Here is a 15,686-nt window from a genome sequence, read left to right as displayed (position 1 = left end):
CAGCAATTTTTTGCTTAATTTTGTGTTTTTGTGTCTTTTTTGGGTATTTTATTTATTTATTTTTAGTTTTTAGTTTTTCTTCAACAGAAAAAGTTCTTAGCAATGGCGTATGTCCAAAAACTTACATCAAGTCAACTTATGGTGGTATTGGGAAAATTAACAGTGGGCCCTATTTATCATGAAAATACATTTTACTGAAAAATAAAATTTGTGTGTAAAGTGGTAAATTATGAGGAATAAAATACCAGCATTGCAAAATAGAGTTGACTGGGGTGGGACTATTCTAGTTCACGATACAGAGAAAATATTAGATCATAAAGTCTCACTTTCAAAAAATTAAATACCGGTATCCAAAAATAGAGTAGTCCTGAGGGACTGTATTCTAGTTCACGGTACTGAGAAAATATATCGAAAAGTCTCACTTTTAATAAACTAAATACTGGTAAAGTAGAATTGACCGGGTGGGACTGTGATCTAGTTCACGGTACCAAGAAAATATTGTATTGAAAAGTTTTCTTTCAAATAATTGAATAGCAGTATCAAAAAATCGAGTCGACTGGGTGGGATTGTACTCTACTTCACAATGCAGAGAAAAATATTAAAGGTATATTTCACTTTTTCACTAGTATCGCAGAGTAGAGTATACCGGGTGGGATTGTATTCTACTTCACAATACCGATAAAATACCATCTAGAATTTTCATTAAGGTAATTAGTTTTAAATCTTGGTACCACAAAATAAACTAGACTGGGTGGGCCTATTTTCTAATTCATGTACAACAAAATTTTAATCACAAAAAAATATCATTTTGTACAAATGAAACACAGCTATCACAATAGAAACTAGACCTTGTAGAATTTTATTCTCATCTATGATAGCTTCCATTTATAATTTACTCAAATGAAATATGCAAAAGTTTATTAGCCAACATAGCCCCACTAAACATTTCATATTTTTATCACTTCAACGATTGCACAAATAACCTACAGGAAAATGAGCCATTTTTACATTAGTTACCTAATAACGTTTATGATTCACCTAACCAAAGAAACTATTTCACCTAACATCGAAAATGAAACACACAACACACCTCTCACCTAACACATCAAACGAAAGTCACATAAAATTACAAATCACTAACATCTAAAAACCATAAAAAACACCTTTCTTAGCATGAGGGCAATAATGCTTTTCTGTCAATATTTCTCTTGTAGATATTAAATTGCAACCAAAAACAATTTTCCATACCTCCTTATAATTTATTTGATATTGTGAAACACAAACATCACCTCCCTGGTCAATACTACAGTCAGAACCGCACATTCTCTCTCTTCACTGTACCGTTATATTGATGCAATATAAATAAACACTACCTTTCTCTTGTCTCATCACTTCTACGTTCATTACATCACATATCCAACAAATTTTTTATTACTTGATTCTTATTGTTACTTATTTATTCAGTTTATAATGATATTCAAATCAACTTCTTAATTCACTCTTCCTCGTGTAAACGATGCTATTTTGTCTTTTGCTGTTGCCAATACTACATATTGTTACGATCGCGCTTGGCTGCAGCGCTTGGCATCGCCGCGCTCGTTCTGCCTGTCTGCACCCCCTTCCACCCGCATCCTCTCCCTGGTATCTCGTGCCATACTATCTCGCGACATCCTGACCTTCGCAGCGCGCACCTGCCTCAGATCTAGTTACTTAAAAGAGGCCGCACTGCGGCATAAAAGGACTCAGACATGTTTATCGGCGTGTTTTGTGGGAACCTGATGCTTGTTGCGTTTATCGGCGTTCTTTGAGCAGCCGCAGCGTCCTTCGACAGGACTCACGACACGATTCTGGGCATTACGACGGTGAAGGTCGCGCGATATCTCGGAGACATGCCCAATTGTTCTGGACGGGAACCCAAGGGCTATATAAGGAGATGGGGCCGACCTTCAAGTCAGTCTGAGTGAGTTTGGAGTGTTCAGTCGGGAGTTCTCCCGCGGCGGAGTTTCCGGGCGATAGAGTCGTGGGCGCAGTGGAGTCCTGAGCGAAGTTGCGAGCGAGGAGCATATTGGATCCTTGGCGAAGGGGACGTGCGTCGGCAGCGGCGGAGTGTGGATACGGAGTCCCGCGGCGGAGGCCCACGTGGGGTGCTGCGGCGAGAGTTGCGCCAGAGGTGTGGCCCAGCGAGGTGTGCGGAACGAGTGACTGAGGAATAGACCTTTCTTTAAGTGTAATTAATTATTTGCCATTTTAGAAGATTTTTAGTAAGTGACATAAGTAGTGGCAATAAATAAAACTGTGTAGTGTAATAAAATCTTTAATTGGGCTATCTTTTACGAACCCGCGGTAAATTGCAACTATATTATATTTTCCTTCGTTTCACCACTCAATTTATTATCATTAGCCACCATGATGTCATTATTTTCCCCTATTTTGTTTTTACACTTAATAAGCTTCCACACTTGACCGGTATCAGGATCTAGGATTGAGCTATTTAACCTTTTCCTATAAATATTAAAAATAAATTATAATATTCTTATATGAAGCATTATCTATGTATTAACAATGATATAGAAATATTATAGATAAACAAATAAGCACACATGCGCACGCATACAACACACACAAACACAACACACACACAGATGCACATGTGCAGACACACACAGACACACAGACTTTCAAGCATGAGTATTTAAACACTTCAACGAATACATCGACTGAGATGCATAGGTTTTCACTGTGTGAGTGTAATTCAATGGGAGATCACGCTCACATCATTATCATTGATTCATGTCTATCTGCCATTGGGAACTTTAAAAAAGTCTCAATGAGTTTTAGGCTACAATAAGTGCTCTCAGTCAAAATGACAAGTAGAGATCATAGATCACAGCCTCCATCACTGGCCTGACCAATGTGGAGTATGCCTTCCCCCTTACCCCCTCCCTGCACCCTGTAGAGTCCTGCCAAGCAGCCCCAGCGCCATCCTACCCTTAAGCACCACCCGTTGAACCTGTTTTGCCCATTCCATGTTATTTTGTAGGGTCACCCTCTGGTACTTATATGCTTCGGTCTCCTTTATCTCCTGCCCCTTCCATATATACACTTCCCTCAGTACCTTTCACCCAGTGTCATTTGTCATCACTTCACTACCATCTGTTGTGCCACTTTGTCTTGCCCTCAATTCTCAAAATTTCTGACTGCTCCCAGTTGTAGAATGCAATCTTGGTCGTGTTTTTTATCAGTTTATAGGCTGTAGATAAATAACATCTGTACAGTTAGAAAGCTGCAATATCTTTCTTTAGCCACTCCTGCAAGCTTTATAAGCACATCAGCAGACTAGTTGATTCAGTCTTTCGTTTTAATGATACTTTCGATTGATGTGGGCGACTGCTGCAATGTTGTTGTTAGCAACTGTTTGCAGAGCTTATTTCCAAAATTTTCTGCTGAAAAGGGCAAGTTGCAGCATCATCATAGAAATATTTTGCGAACTTCTACACCATCTGTATGTCATAGAGGAAACCTGAAGAACAGACAAAGAAAGTGGAATATACAAACACACAGTATGTTAAAAATAGTGTTTTGAATCAATATTCCCCTTTGGCAGTCCTTCCCTTCAGCATGGTGTCTATTATCTGCTGCATGCAAAATGTAATAAAAATATTTTCCAAATGACCAAAATACTTAAAGCTGCCTTGTTCATAGACCTACCCTTAGCACAACAGGGATGTGCGCAAAACAAAATATCATAACTCAGAAATCATCAAAAGCAGCAAAGATAAACAAATTGAGGAGTAGCAAAAAAAATTGAATGCATATATAAAGCCTTTTAATCATGCTTTGATCTTGGGATGTATGTATATATCTTGCAAACATTTAAAAATCCATGAACAATTTGTACTGTGTTGGTTTTAATTTTTTTAATTGGATCTTCAAATGATTCATTCATGGCTTTCTCTCCTTACATTATCTTATGTCTCACACATGGAGTGGGGACAGGAGCCAACTGGAATTCTTTGCAAGCCTTTTGTGGAATTTTACGGGATGGTTTTAAAGGCATTGTTGGTTTCTGGGTTCTTGGATCTTGAAAAGTTTTATAGGCTTCTTCGACAGTATGGATTACGGCCAGAAGGTCAAGATCCGTACGTTGCAGCACTGCACTCGAAGGGTGAAAATACTCGCAGATGTTTAAATAAGCAGAAACTGTAGTTACAAAGCATCATGATCACAAAAAATATAAAAATTCACCGGGTAAATGTCCAAGTATTTTTGTAAACATTTTTTTGTTGGTTAATAAACATTGTTTCGATAGAGCTAGTTAAAGTCATTCCATGTCGTCTACTAGTGTCACAACCTTAACTTTTTAGATTTATTTGAAATAAACTATGAGTCCTGTACACACTAAGCCACAGATATTTTTTAAAAACATTTTTATGATTTATTACATAATCAGCAAGTGCAAAAAATAACAAAAATTACAATTTCGGACTAAAAAATAGTTTTGATTTGTTGGTAACTTAAACTCTAAACAAGCTAGAACAATAAAATTGAGTTTTTTTAAAAATTCTTCTTGTATAGTTTCATGTCATGTAATTACCTATACATTTGTTCGGCAAGAAATAACTATAATTTAAACTGAATTTAGAATTTTTTTAAATTTAAAAAGTGTTCCAGTATTTTAAGTATTTTGAAAGTCAATTTGAGATGAAATTGGGATTGCTCTTAAAAGAACTCATGTGTAATATGTTGTTATAGAACAGCGGTTTCCAATTTTTTTTTCAGCTAGGGAACCACACGCTTGTATTTTCTTATGGTGGAACCCCAACTCCTTCAAAGAAAGTTATTTGACGATAATTGTGTCTGCTTTATATGCCATTCGTCCTGACTCACGGAACCCCTATGACCCTGACACGGAACCCCGGGGTTCCGTCGGACACCTTTTGGGAGCCGTTGCTATTGAAACACTTGTTGGGTCAGTCTATTTGTTGCTAAAAAGAAAAAAAAATTCTTATAAAATGAGAAAAATGCTGTAAAATATGATTTTGTGCTAATAAGAATAAAAAAATGAGAGAATATCCGGGATTATATAGTTTGAAATGACCACATTGCAAAAGGTTTGCATAAATTTAGTGAATGTTAGTTGTTCCCATAACAGCAATAACTGTTGGAGACATTATATTGTTGAGATAATTAATATACAAACTGTCTTTGTTGTGAAAAACTATCTTTGTTGAGTATGCTAATGTTATTAAGTATACGCATACCCATGGATTCACACATTCATGCCTTTGTGTCTGGAAATCATAAAAAAATGCACCTCACACAGAACACTGTTTTTGTGCATCTGTTTTAGCACAAATTGATAAAAAATAAAACACAGGAAATAATTTATTTCCATGGTGGAGATGCAACACAGTATAAAAACAAAAATATTATCAACCTGTGTTACTATAGTAGAAGAATTTCATCTAAAAAAGATTTGTAGCATGTTTTGAACCTCTTCTTACAGTAAATGTGCTGCTGTTTGTGTGTTTGTAGTACATCCTAGTGGCTTAAGTGAGTCTGCAGGACCTGTATTCTTCAAATCATGACCCACAAACAACTGTATGTTATGCCAAAGATAATTTAGAAGTGGTCAATTCCAAAAGTGAGCTATTATAAAATCATGTATATGAACAACCAAAATTTTAACATGAACTGCTGTCCTGTTCCAATGACATGAAAACTTCATAAATGGATATTGTGTTTAAGTTTCCCTTACTAAAACTAAAACAGTTACCACAGTGTATTTAGACTCTGCGAAAAGAAAATGTAAGCTCGTGACAGCAGTTGACAGCAATCCAATGTCATTTGATGATATTGTTACAATTATTAAAAACAATTGTCGTGGGAAAACTACTGGGTTCGTAAATGGATAGCTCAATTAAAGATTTTACTACACAGTTTCAGACCTGCCAACTCTCACGATTTTGGTGTGAGGCTCACGATTTTAAGGTCCATCTCACGCCCTCACGCCAAAATAGTGTTTCCTCACGATTTTTCGGGGCCCCAAGATTTTGTTTGTAAAAGTTACAAAACAAGTTTTACGAAAGCTTACAGTAACGAGTTTCCATCAATACTCGAGTCACGTAAAGGAAGCAATTTTGCGTTTTGTAGCGTGTGCCGTGCTGATTTTTCTATCTCGCATAGTGGAAGAGGAGACATTGTGAAACATGTCACTACAAAAAAACGCAACTAACACGTGAAGTGTATTGCTTCCAATAAAAAAATTAATTTTGCTGTGAACAGTGATAATAGTGTTACACGAGCAGAATGTTATTTTACATCTTTTGTAGTTGCGGCCCTGCATGATCACTACACGACAGCGCTAAATTATGTTCAACTAGATTAAATCTGCAACCTATAATTTGTTGAAATAAATTTTGAAGCAGAGACCATGTAACATATGTACAGTTATGTCACTTAAATTTAAAGATTCTCTTTTGTTGTTTTTTATATCTAACCTGTATTTATGGGCCTGAAAATTTTTATCGAGGACCTCATGATTTTTTAAATTTGAATGTTGGCAGGTGTGCAGTTTTATTGATTGCCAATATTTACATCACTAACAGATAATCTTCTAAAAATGCCTAATAACGAATTACACTTAAAAATGTTTATTCCCCAGTCACTCGGTTTTTACACACCACGCACCTTGCAGGGCCACACCTCTGGTGTAACTCTCGCAGCAGCACCCCTCGTGGGTCTCCGTCGCTGCACTCCGCCGCTGCACGCCGCCGTCGCCGTCGCACTTCCCTTCGCCGAGGCTCCGCTCGATGCTTCGCTCGGAACTTCTCTCGGGACTCCCGCCGCACACGCGGCACTCTCGCCTTTCAATTATCGCCGAGAAACTTGCTCACCGAGAAACTTCTCACCGAGGAACTCCGCCACACCCGTGACACTATTGCACAGACTCTCTTGCCCCGAAACTCTGCTGCACCCGCGGCACTATCGCCCCGGAAAAACTCCCTCGGAGGCCGGGCGTCACTTCTAGAAGTGACAAGCGCGGCTGGGGCCATTCGCCTCATCCCACGCCGACCCGACGCCAGAATTATCGAGAAAGGCGTCGGCAGGTCGCACGACGGCCCACGGAATTCCCAAAGCTGCCAGGAGTCGGGTAATGGGGTGGAGGCAGAGCGCCGCGCGGGGAGCCGGGGTGAGGAAGGGGGAAGCGACAACCCCCACAATCCACCAGGCGCACGGCACGTCTCACATTTATTAAAAAAAAATGAAAAGTTTTATTGCTCGTGACTGCTGGTGGGCATGTAATATATATATATATACACACACATACATATATATATATATATATATATATATACACACACACACATATATATACACATATATATACATATACATATACATATATATACATATACATATACGAATATCAAGGAATGTCTAACTGGAATAGATTAAGAGAGGGATGATATTATGGTAAACCTTTTAAGGTTTATATGGACAGTCTACATATGCACTTTGTATTTCCTTTGTTTGATGAAAAAAGTACTTTTCAATTGTTTTATTAGTGCATGTTATTTACTTTAACCTATTCTGTTTTAGCTTTTTGTGTATTCATCTGATCTACAAGTTAGTTCAGTGCTAAACAATTAAGTATCATCTGTCACAAAATTTGCTATAAAACATGACATTGTAGGTATATGAAAATACTGTAAATATGTCGTCCCATTCAACATTTAATTTCATTTATGGGTTGAATTTTCTTTTTTTTCCTTATAGGTATCAGAATGAACTCCCGAAAAAAATAAAGTCTCGTGGGAAAGATGCTCATCTTAACCATGAAGAACTGGTGCAAACTATGAAATGGAAACAAACTGTAAGTATCTATTAAGATATTTGAAGCCTGGTCTTAGGTGTTTGTCTATCATACTCTCTCACATAAATTTAAAGCAATTTACTACTGTAACATATTGAAAACGTAAAGAACATTTATGTTGTAGTATGTCTTGTCTTCAAAGAACTTTTTCTAGAATTTTTGTTTTGTTGTTCAATTTTTAGCTATTAGATTGTTAAGGTAAGTGCACCGGTACTCGTCACTGCTCCAATGGTCGTCTCTAGCAACTTCAAATGTAAATAATAGAGAAGTAGCTCAATATATCGCCAACTTAAATATTGACAAAAATTTGGTCGACGTTCTAGCTGAAATTACCACAATAGTTTTCGGAACAAACACTATTTTCAATCAAAAAAAGTCCGTGCATCAAAAGTTCGTAGAGCAGTGAAGTAAATAGGGGAATTCCTATACTAAAACACTAAGGACGTACGTGCACATTTTTACTTCTAATTCTGTAATATTTCATGTTTATTCGTGATGTTTTGTGCTGAATGTGTTAGTTAAATGTTCTCGAAGAGGTGAAAGTGTTTATTTAAAAAAATTCGTTTTCTTTGTATGATTTAGTTAGGGTGACGAAAACTGGATCAATAAAACCTTGTATTGCTAGTGTTCGTCATACCTGACGAGCACTGGTACATTTAATATTTTATTTAAAGTTGTGCTAAGTTACACCCTAGAGTTCTTAAATAATATTGGTTCTTTGTTGTTAATAGACAAAGTACATTATTATGATCAGATCCAGTAGTCGTCACCTATGACGACTTCCGATGCATGTGTATGACGACTTCTGGGTCGGAAATTACTTTACTTTATTGATTGCAGAAATTGTGTAGGCATTGTTGTTTACATTAATTTAGGGGTCATTCAATATATATTTTGACATTAATAAGTAAATTAAACATTGTAATGTGTCTCGTTCTTTAATTACAGGGCAAAATGCCAAAACGGAAAATACTGTTGTATGAAGAGTCAGCCATGGAAGCTGCTCTTAAAGATGTAGCGAATGGTATGAGTATAAAACGAGCAGAGGAAAAAAATAGTGTGCCAAGAAACACATTGTCCGATAAACACAAAGGCAAATCGCCCTTGGGTAGGAAGATGGGCCCTGATTCATTTTTAAAGTTTACTTCTGATACCGCATAACATGCTATGTTATGTTGCAGCAACAAATTGAGTCGTATTGCGTACGCGTACAGTATGACGTCGCGTAAATAATAATAAATAGAATATAAACAATTAACAATATTTGATAATTAAACAGTTTTTGTTAACCAAGAAACAATTAAATCTCATTAGAGCGGCTTTATTATATCTCTTTTAAGATAAGAACAAAAATAAACGTGAAAATATGCGGTAGTGAAAAACAAAAACATACATATTTCTAATTTGTAAAAAAATACTTTGTTACGTTGTTTCTGTTCCAATCTCAAACTTTGTCTACACACATAATACCTTTAATAAACAGTAAAAAAATTTCCAAATTATACTTTACTTAATAAACAAACATCGTTCTTTGTAACGTAAATTCATCGAATATGCGCACGCATGCGTAAAATAAACAAGAAATGCGAGTAACAAAATGCATTTGTGTGTACGTTTCGTTACTCGTTACTAGACGGCGCACCCATTACTCAGTAACGAATACATACGGTTTGCTACAGCTCTATATATTTTCATGTTAGTTGTGCTGTCCCTCTTTGTTCCCTGAGTGCTGTAAGTAAATTCAAAATTTAATGAGGATTATTCATTATATTACTAAACGATCTTTATGAATTGCCATTTTGATGTTTAAAATATAGTACCAAATAAAATTTGAAGCCCAAATAGTACAATACTATCATTCTGGATCCATGAATTAAAACTAATGCAGCCGAAATCGCACATGACTACTGGCACAAACATGTGACGAACACTGGTAAAACACGAAAATTTGCATGACGACTACTGGCTCGAAATCACACTTTTTCCAAAATTATAAATCTACAAAAATAATTTGTTTTTATTGAAGAGTGTTGGATAGCATTGTAGAGTAAAGTTTGCAGTTAAAAACAAACATGTAGGGGCAGTAATACACCTACGAGGTTATGAACACAATTTTTTTTACTAAAACTCTTCTTAGCATGACGACTACTGGTACATTTACCTTAGTAATATCATCTTCTGTGTGTATTTTAATATCATCATCTAGTCACCTCAAAATCTTAGTGTTTTTCTAGAACAGCATTTCACAGAAGAAATTATATTAGAAAAATGAAAACCATGGTGTGAATACTGCTTATGTAAACAGTTCATAGCCATCATGTGGTAACTACAACATATGTTTGTTTGTATTATAAACACAATGAATTAAGTCAGTGATTTCTGTATTTCCAATAATCTATGTCCCAAATATCTAAAAAGGTAGGCAAAATGTTAGTATTTTAGTTAGCTGAAAATTTTTCATTTTTTAAAAATACATCCAATCTTTTTATATTAGGGCTGGTTACTGATTTTTTTTTCTTTCCACTAAAAAATTTTCATTTAAAAAGATCTAAGAAAAAAAAGGGCATATTTTTGGTGTGGGAAAAAAGGAAAATGGACACTCAAATGATTTGAGCTGTGACAGTTGGGAACATTTTTAAATGTAGGTCCAACGGGGGTAGTTTTTTGTTTGCACTTTGAATCGGGGTGAATTGTTACAAAATATGTCGTGGACTTTTAGGAGAGGGTAAAAAATATTTAAAATTTGGAATGTATACACCGACTAGCTTAAAAGGGACTAGTGCATTTTACGATTCCAGAACGATACTAATGACGTCACCAAGTTGGCATCACTTATGATGGCATTGCTTTTGTCATTACCACCTCTACATTATTACTGGACAGGCGTGGGAAAATGGGGATATTGGATGGGGAACTATGATCACTTTTTCTATTTGCATTTTTTGAATATTATGTTTCATCGGTATTGTAAACTACATTAATCCCCTCCGCTGTAGTCTAATTTGCGCTACCGAAATTTCATTATCAAAGACACTATTTCTGTACATGATATAAATTACATTGGTATCGTGAATTATAACAATGTGCCTTATTTATTAGGGCATGATTCTGAAAAATAAAAGTTTCTGGAAACGTGAATTATAAAGAATTAATACCGGTATTGCAAAATCACACTAGAAGAGTGGGACTAGTCTACTTCACGATACCGCAATTATATTTTCTATTATTCATTACTGTCAATAAATAATTTACCGGTATCTCAAAATACAGTAGACCGGTCGGAACTTTAATCTTCTTCACAGAACCGCAAATATTTTCCTATTATTTCTTACTTTCAATATATTAGTTATCACTTATCAATATCGCAAAATACGCTTTACTGGGTGGGACTGTAGTCTATTTAATGACACCGCAATTCTTTTTCTTATAAAACTCTTACTTTCAAATAATTAAAAACACAACTGTCATCTAACACATAACATATAAACATAAAACCACTACAAATCACAAAAAACTTCACATCCATTCAACCCCACTCACCATTCTTGTTTTTACTGCAGTAATTGTATACCATCAGTTTTTCTCTTACAGTTGCATCATTCACTCCAAATCAAATTGCAGTTCCTCCATTTCATTTTCCTATCTCGCGAAACGCTAACTGTCATTGGTCCATTTACTTATACAATCTCAATCTACACATTCTTTCTCTCCACTGCACATTTATTACAATGTGTTACAAATAAACAACTCCTTACTGTTCACTAGATTCAAGTTTATTTATTTGCACACATATTCACTACGATTCTTATAACATTCTTAATACTTATACTTGCATAGACCTACTTATTTATTTACTCAATGCAACTGTTATTTCTTTATTACGTCACTCCTCGTACCTCATCCTCACCAAATCACATACAAATGAACACACAAACATCAAAACACTTACCTCTGGTACTACCATCACCTTCACTTCCATACTCTGTTCCAGTACTATAATCCAACCTCTTTGGTTTACTAAAATGACATCATTGTTTTCCCCTCCCTTACTTTCAACCAATTGGAATCTGGTATCGTAAAATGCACTTGATCCGCTTAAAGTATCACATCGATCTGTATCATCAAAACTACCAGGTTTAAGAGCGTAGGATAGGTCCAATTATGCATGAATAAAGAGAACATAAAAACAATAATAGAATCAGAATGACTTGACAGAATTTGATGGTATATGTTTTGTCAGATATTTTCATTACATTGACCTGAATGTACAGAAATAGTCAATGCAGTGTATATTAAAAAAAATTGTAAATGGTTTTTCATTAAAATAATGGTTTGAACCCAAAGCATTATAGAATATAGATAAAAAATTTGGTTGTGAAATTGTTAAAATCACATCTATAATAACCATATAATCACTTTATAGTAACCAAATCTTAGAACTTAACATATTTCAATTAATTTTTTTTACAATTGCATAATAGAATGTTAAATTAGTTAAAATTAGCTTTTAATTGAAATATATTTCATTTCTAAGATTTGTTTGGTTAATATAGTGGCTTTTCTTATGTGATTTCTATAATTTTACAGGCAATTTTTTGTTTTCATATTTATTTTTTGTTTCGAGCATTTATTTTATGAAAAAGAATTTGCATTTTTTTTAAACCTTGCACTATATTGATTATTTCTGTACATTCAGATCTCTGTAATGAAAATAGCCTACCTAGTTGACATAACCAACACCATTGAATTCTATTAAGTAGTTAAGATTCTATTATTGTTTATCTATTCCTGTCATTCATGCATGATGTGACCTTTCCTATCCTCTTAAAGTTTACATTCAAGGCTAACTTTCAAAGTCATTAAAAATTACATTTATTTAGCCTTGCAAACTGTACATGTAAATAGAAAAAAAATGGAATATATTTTACCTCACTTTTGTAGAAGTTGCTGTCTGCTTCCTTCTACTTACAATTTTTAAAGATATTTGAACATAGATTTCAGTACTAATCAAATATGTCTATTAATAATTATTTCACCAGAAGTTTGATATATTTTTCCTGATGTCTTTTAGACATGAACTATATGATCGAAATATTCAGCATACTATTAAGACTGAACTGAAATGTGTCATGGCTGCTGCAAACTCCTTTTTAAACTTCCTTACATTATCAAAATTTAAACTATTTTACAAAATACAATCAAATAATTCTGAATTTATGTTCAAAGAGTATAAAGTTATAGTGATAATACATTAAATAATAAATATGTACCGTATTTACTCGCATAATCGTTGCAGCAATTTTACTAAATTTTACGAAAAAAAAGTGAAGTGCGACCATTATGTGAGGAAAAATTAAAAAAAAAAAAAATTTTAAGTAAACTTTTTTTGTAAATCGCTTGAAAATACTAAATTAAAGAAGTTAATATCTAGGTACATGGTACCTATACGTAATATTTATTTACAATACGCGCAAAATAATCAAAACAACTTTTGGTTACAAGAGTTTGGCAAAATAAAAATATAGTATAAACACAACATTGCGAAAAAATCAATTAACAAAATACATTTATAAAACACATTCAGTCTGAACACTACCAAATTTATCTATTCATTGTCTGAACTAGATTCTGATGCATCCGATTCATTTGCCGGGACGTCATCTTAGTCGCTGCTATCGTCACGTGTTATTCAGATTGTCTTTTTGTTTTCGCCAGTCACGAACAAGTTTTTCACTTACTGAAAATTCTCTTTCCGCGGCCCGATTTCCGTGCTCTTCTGCAAATCTGATAACGCGCAACTTGAAAGCGGCAGTATACAAATTGTATTTACCCATATTTTCACAAAATGAACTTTCTCAAACTCTGCAATTACCGGTACTTTTCACTCCAATGCAAACAAGGTAAAACAATGGCATCACAGCATCTTATCTTCCACACACATTCCTTCCTCCCACACGGCCAATTAGGACATGCCACTCAAGGTTGGACCAATGATAAGCGCCACACGCCACATGAAAGCATGCTGTTCCATTGTGTTTACGGCTGTTCCGATCGCGCCACATGCCACATGAAAGCAGGCTGTTCCATTGTGTTTACGGCTGTTCCATTCGCGCCTCGCGCCTCAGTCGCCGTCAATAAATTAGGGTGCGACGATTATGAGGATAATCTTAAATACCAAATTCATTACCTCAAACAATAGGTGCGACGATTAAGCGATGGTGACGATTATTCGAGTAAATACGGTAGGTATGAATTCAGAACTATGACCCAAAGAGAAACAAAACATAACATTGCAAACATTAAATAAATATTACAATATTTATATGTATATGTACAGATAACACTGGTCTGCAACAAAATCCTCCTTCAAAAAATTATGTCATAAATATGAAGATTTTGTTGCTCTGAATCTGTTCCCTATGGCCAATTTTTTCTATCACGTCTAGATTTTTTGATATGAATTTTTTTTCAAAATATCATAAATTTCGTTTTTTTTTTAAATTTGTTTTATGCGTTAACATTATAAACAATGTATATACATACGAAATAGGTTTTTGCTAGTTATAAGAGAAAGAAGGAAAGTGCCGAAAGTGATTTCTATGGTAGTACATATGCGCCTGCGCAGTATACCTACACTGAGACTTTACAACAGTTAGTTGAAAACTTGTCTTTTAATTGTTTACGTTCTATATCAAATACTTTAGTAAGTTTTGCACAAAATTCATGTTATACATATATTTTAAGTATTTTATGTGTAGGTTATCCATTTTTTTATGAACAGAGTTAATAAATATAAAATATAAATTTAAAATTTTTTTAAAATAAATTCCATTCAATTTTAGGTTATAAAATGCTGTGCACTTGTAAGAATTCTACAGACTGTTTTTGTTACATTTGTTTACTCTAAAAATACAGCGGAATGTGATAAACAGATCTTGTTAAAAAAGCTTATCAGCTTTATTTTGGATTCTCTAATGATGAGAGGGATAAAAGTTGGCTCCCAAAAATTTGCTGTAACAGTTGTTCAAGAACGTTGAGAGGTTGGCTTGAAGGAAGTCACAAATCTATGCCATTTACGATGCCAATGCTTTGGAGTGAACCTCAGAATCATGAAAATGGCTGTTATTTCTGCATGACATCAACACGAGGATTCTCGAAAAAAAAAATAAAAACAATATTGTATATCCAAACATCGCATCGGCAAAGAGACCACTTCCTCGTGGTGAAGGCAGTTCACCTCCAGTACCTTCAAAAAATAGCGAGAAGATGGAAAATAAAAATACTTCTGGTCTACAGCCTCAATCAAGTTTTATTTATACCTGTACATCTTCATCATCATACGCTTAATCTGGATCTTCAAGCCCATCACAAGAACCTTATTTTCTTAAACAACCTGATTTAAATGATCTCGTTGGAGACTTAGGGCTATCAAAATCTAAGGCTCAATTACTCGGATCAAGATTGAAACAGTGGAATTTGTTGGATAAAAGTACAAGAGTCTCATATTTTCGCACAAGACAAGAAGATTTTACGAGTTACTTTTCCAAAGAAAATGATTTAGTATGTTGTAATGATGCTGCAGGGCTTCTTGAAGAACTGAGTTTCCCAGAAAATTCTGACGAATGGAGACTTTTTATTGATGCATCGAAGATTAGTTTGAAAGCCGTTTTACTTCACAATGGAAATAAATACCCATCAGTGCCTCTAGCACATGCAACAAACATGAAAGAAAATTATGTAAATCTGGAGGTATTACTTGAAAAAATAAAATATTCTCAATACCTAGCTATGAACAAGGATGGTGCAGGCT

At 34.8% G+C, this 15,686-nt stretch overlaps 1 protein-coding gene across 3 annotated transcripts in view; it reads left to right on the top strand.

The window, feature by feature from the left end:
• LOC134531679 (uncharacterized) overlaps positions 1-15,686 on the top strand; it is a 68,215-nt gene that overhangs the window by 13,824 nt on the left and 38,705 nt on the right. For all 3 annotated transcript variants that reach the window (XM_063367476.1, XM_063367478.1, XM_063367479.1), the window contains exon 2: positions 7,780-7,876. In XM_063367476.1, coding sequence (XP_063223546.1) covers positions 7,780-7,876 — 97 coding nt within the window. The remainder of the gene's footprint in view (positions 1-7,779; positions 7,877-15,686) is intronic.

This window comes from Bacillus rossius, chromosome 5 (genome assembly GCF_032445375.1).
Source record: "Bacillus rossius redtenbacheri isolate Brsri chromosome 5, Brsri_v3, whole genome shotgun sequence".
Lineage (NCBI taxonomy): Eukaryota > Metazoa > Arthropoda > Insecta > Phasmatodea > Bacillidae > Bacillus > Bacillus rossius.
The sequence above is the reverse complement of the archived record's forward strand: the minus strand, read 5'-3'. Positions and strand labels throughout refer to the sequence as shown.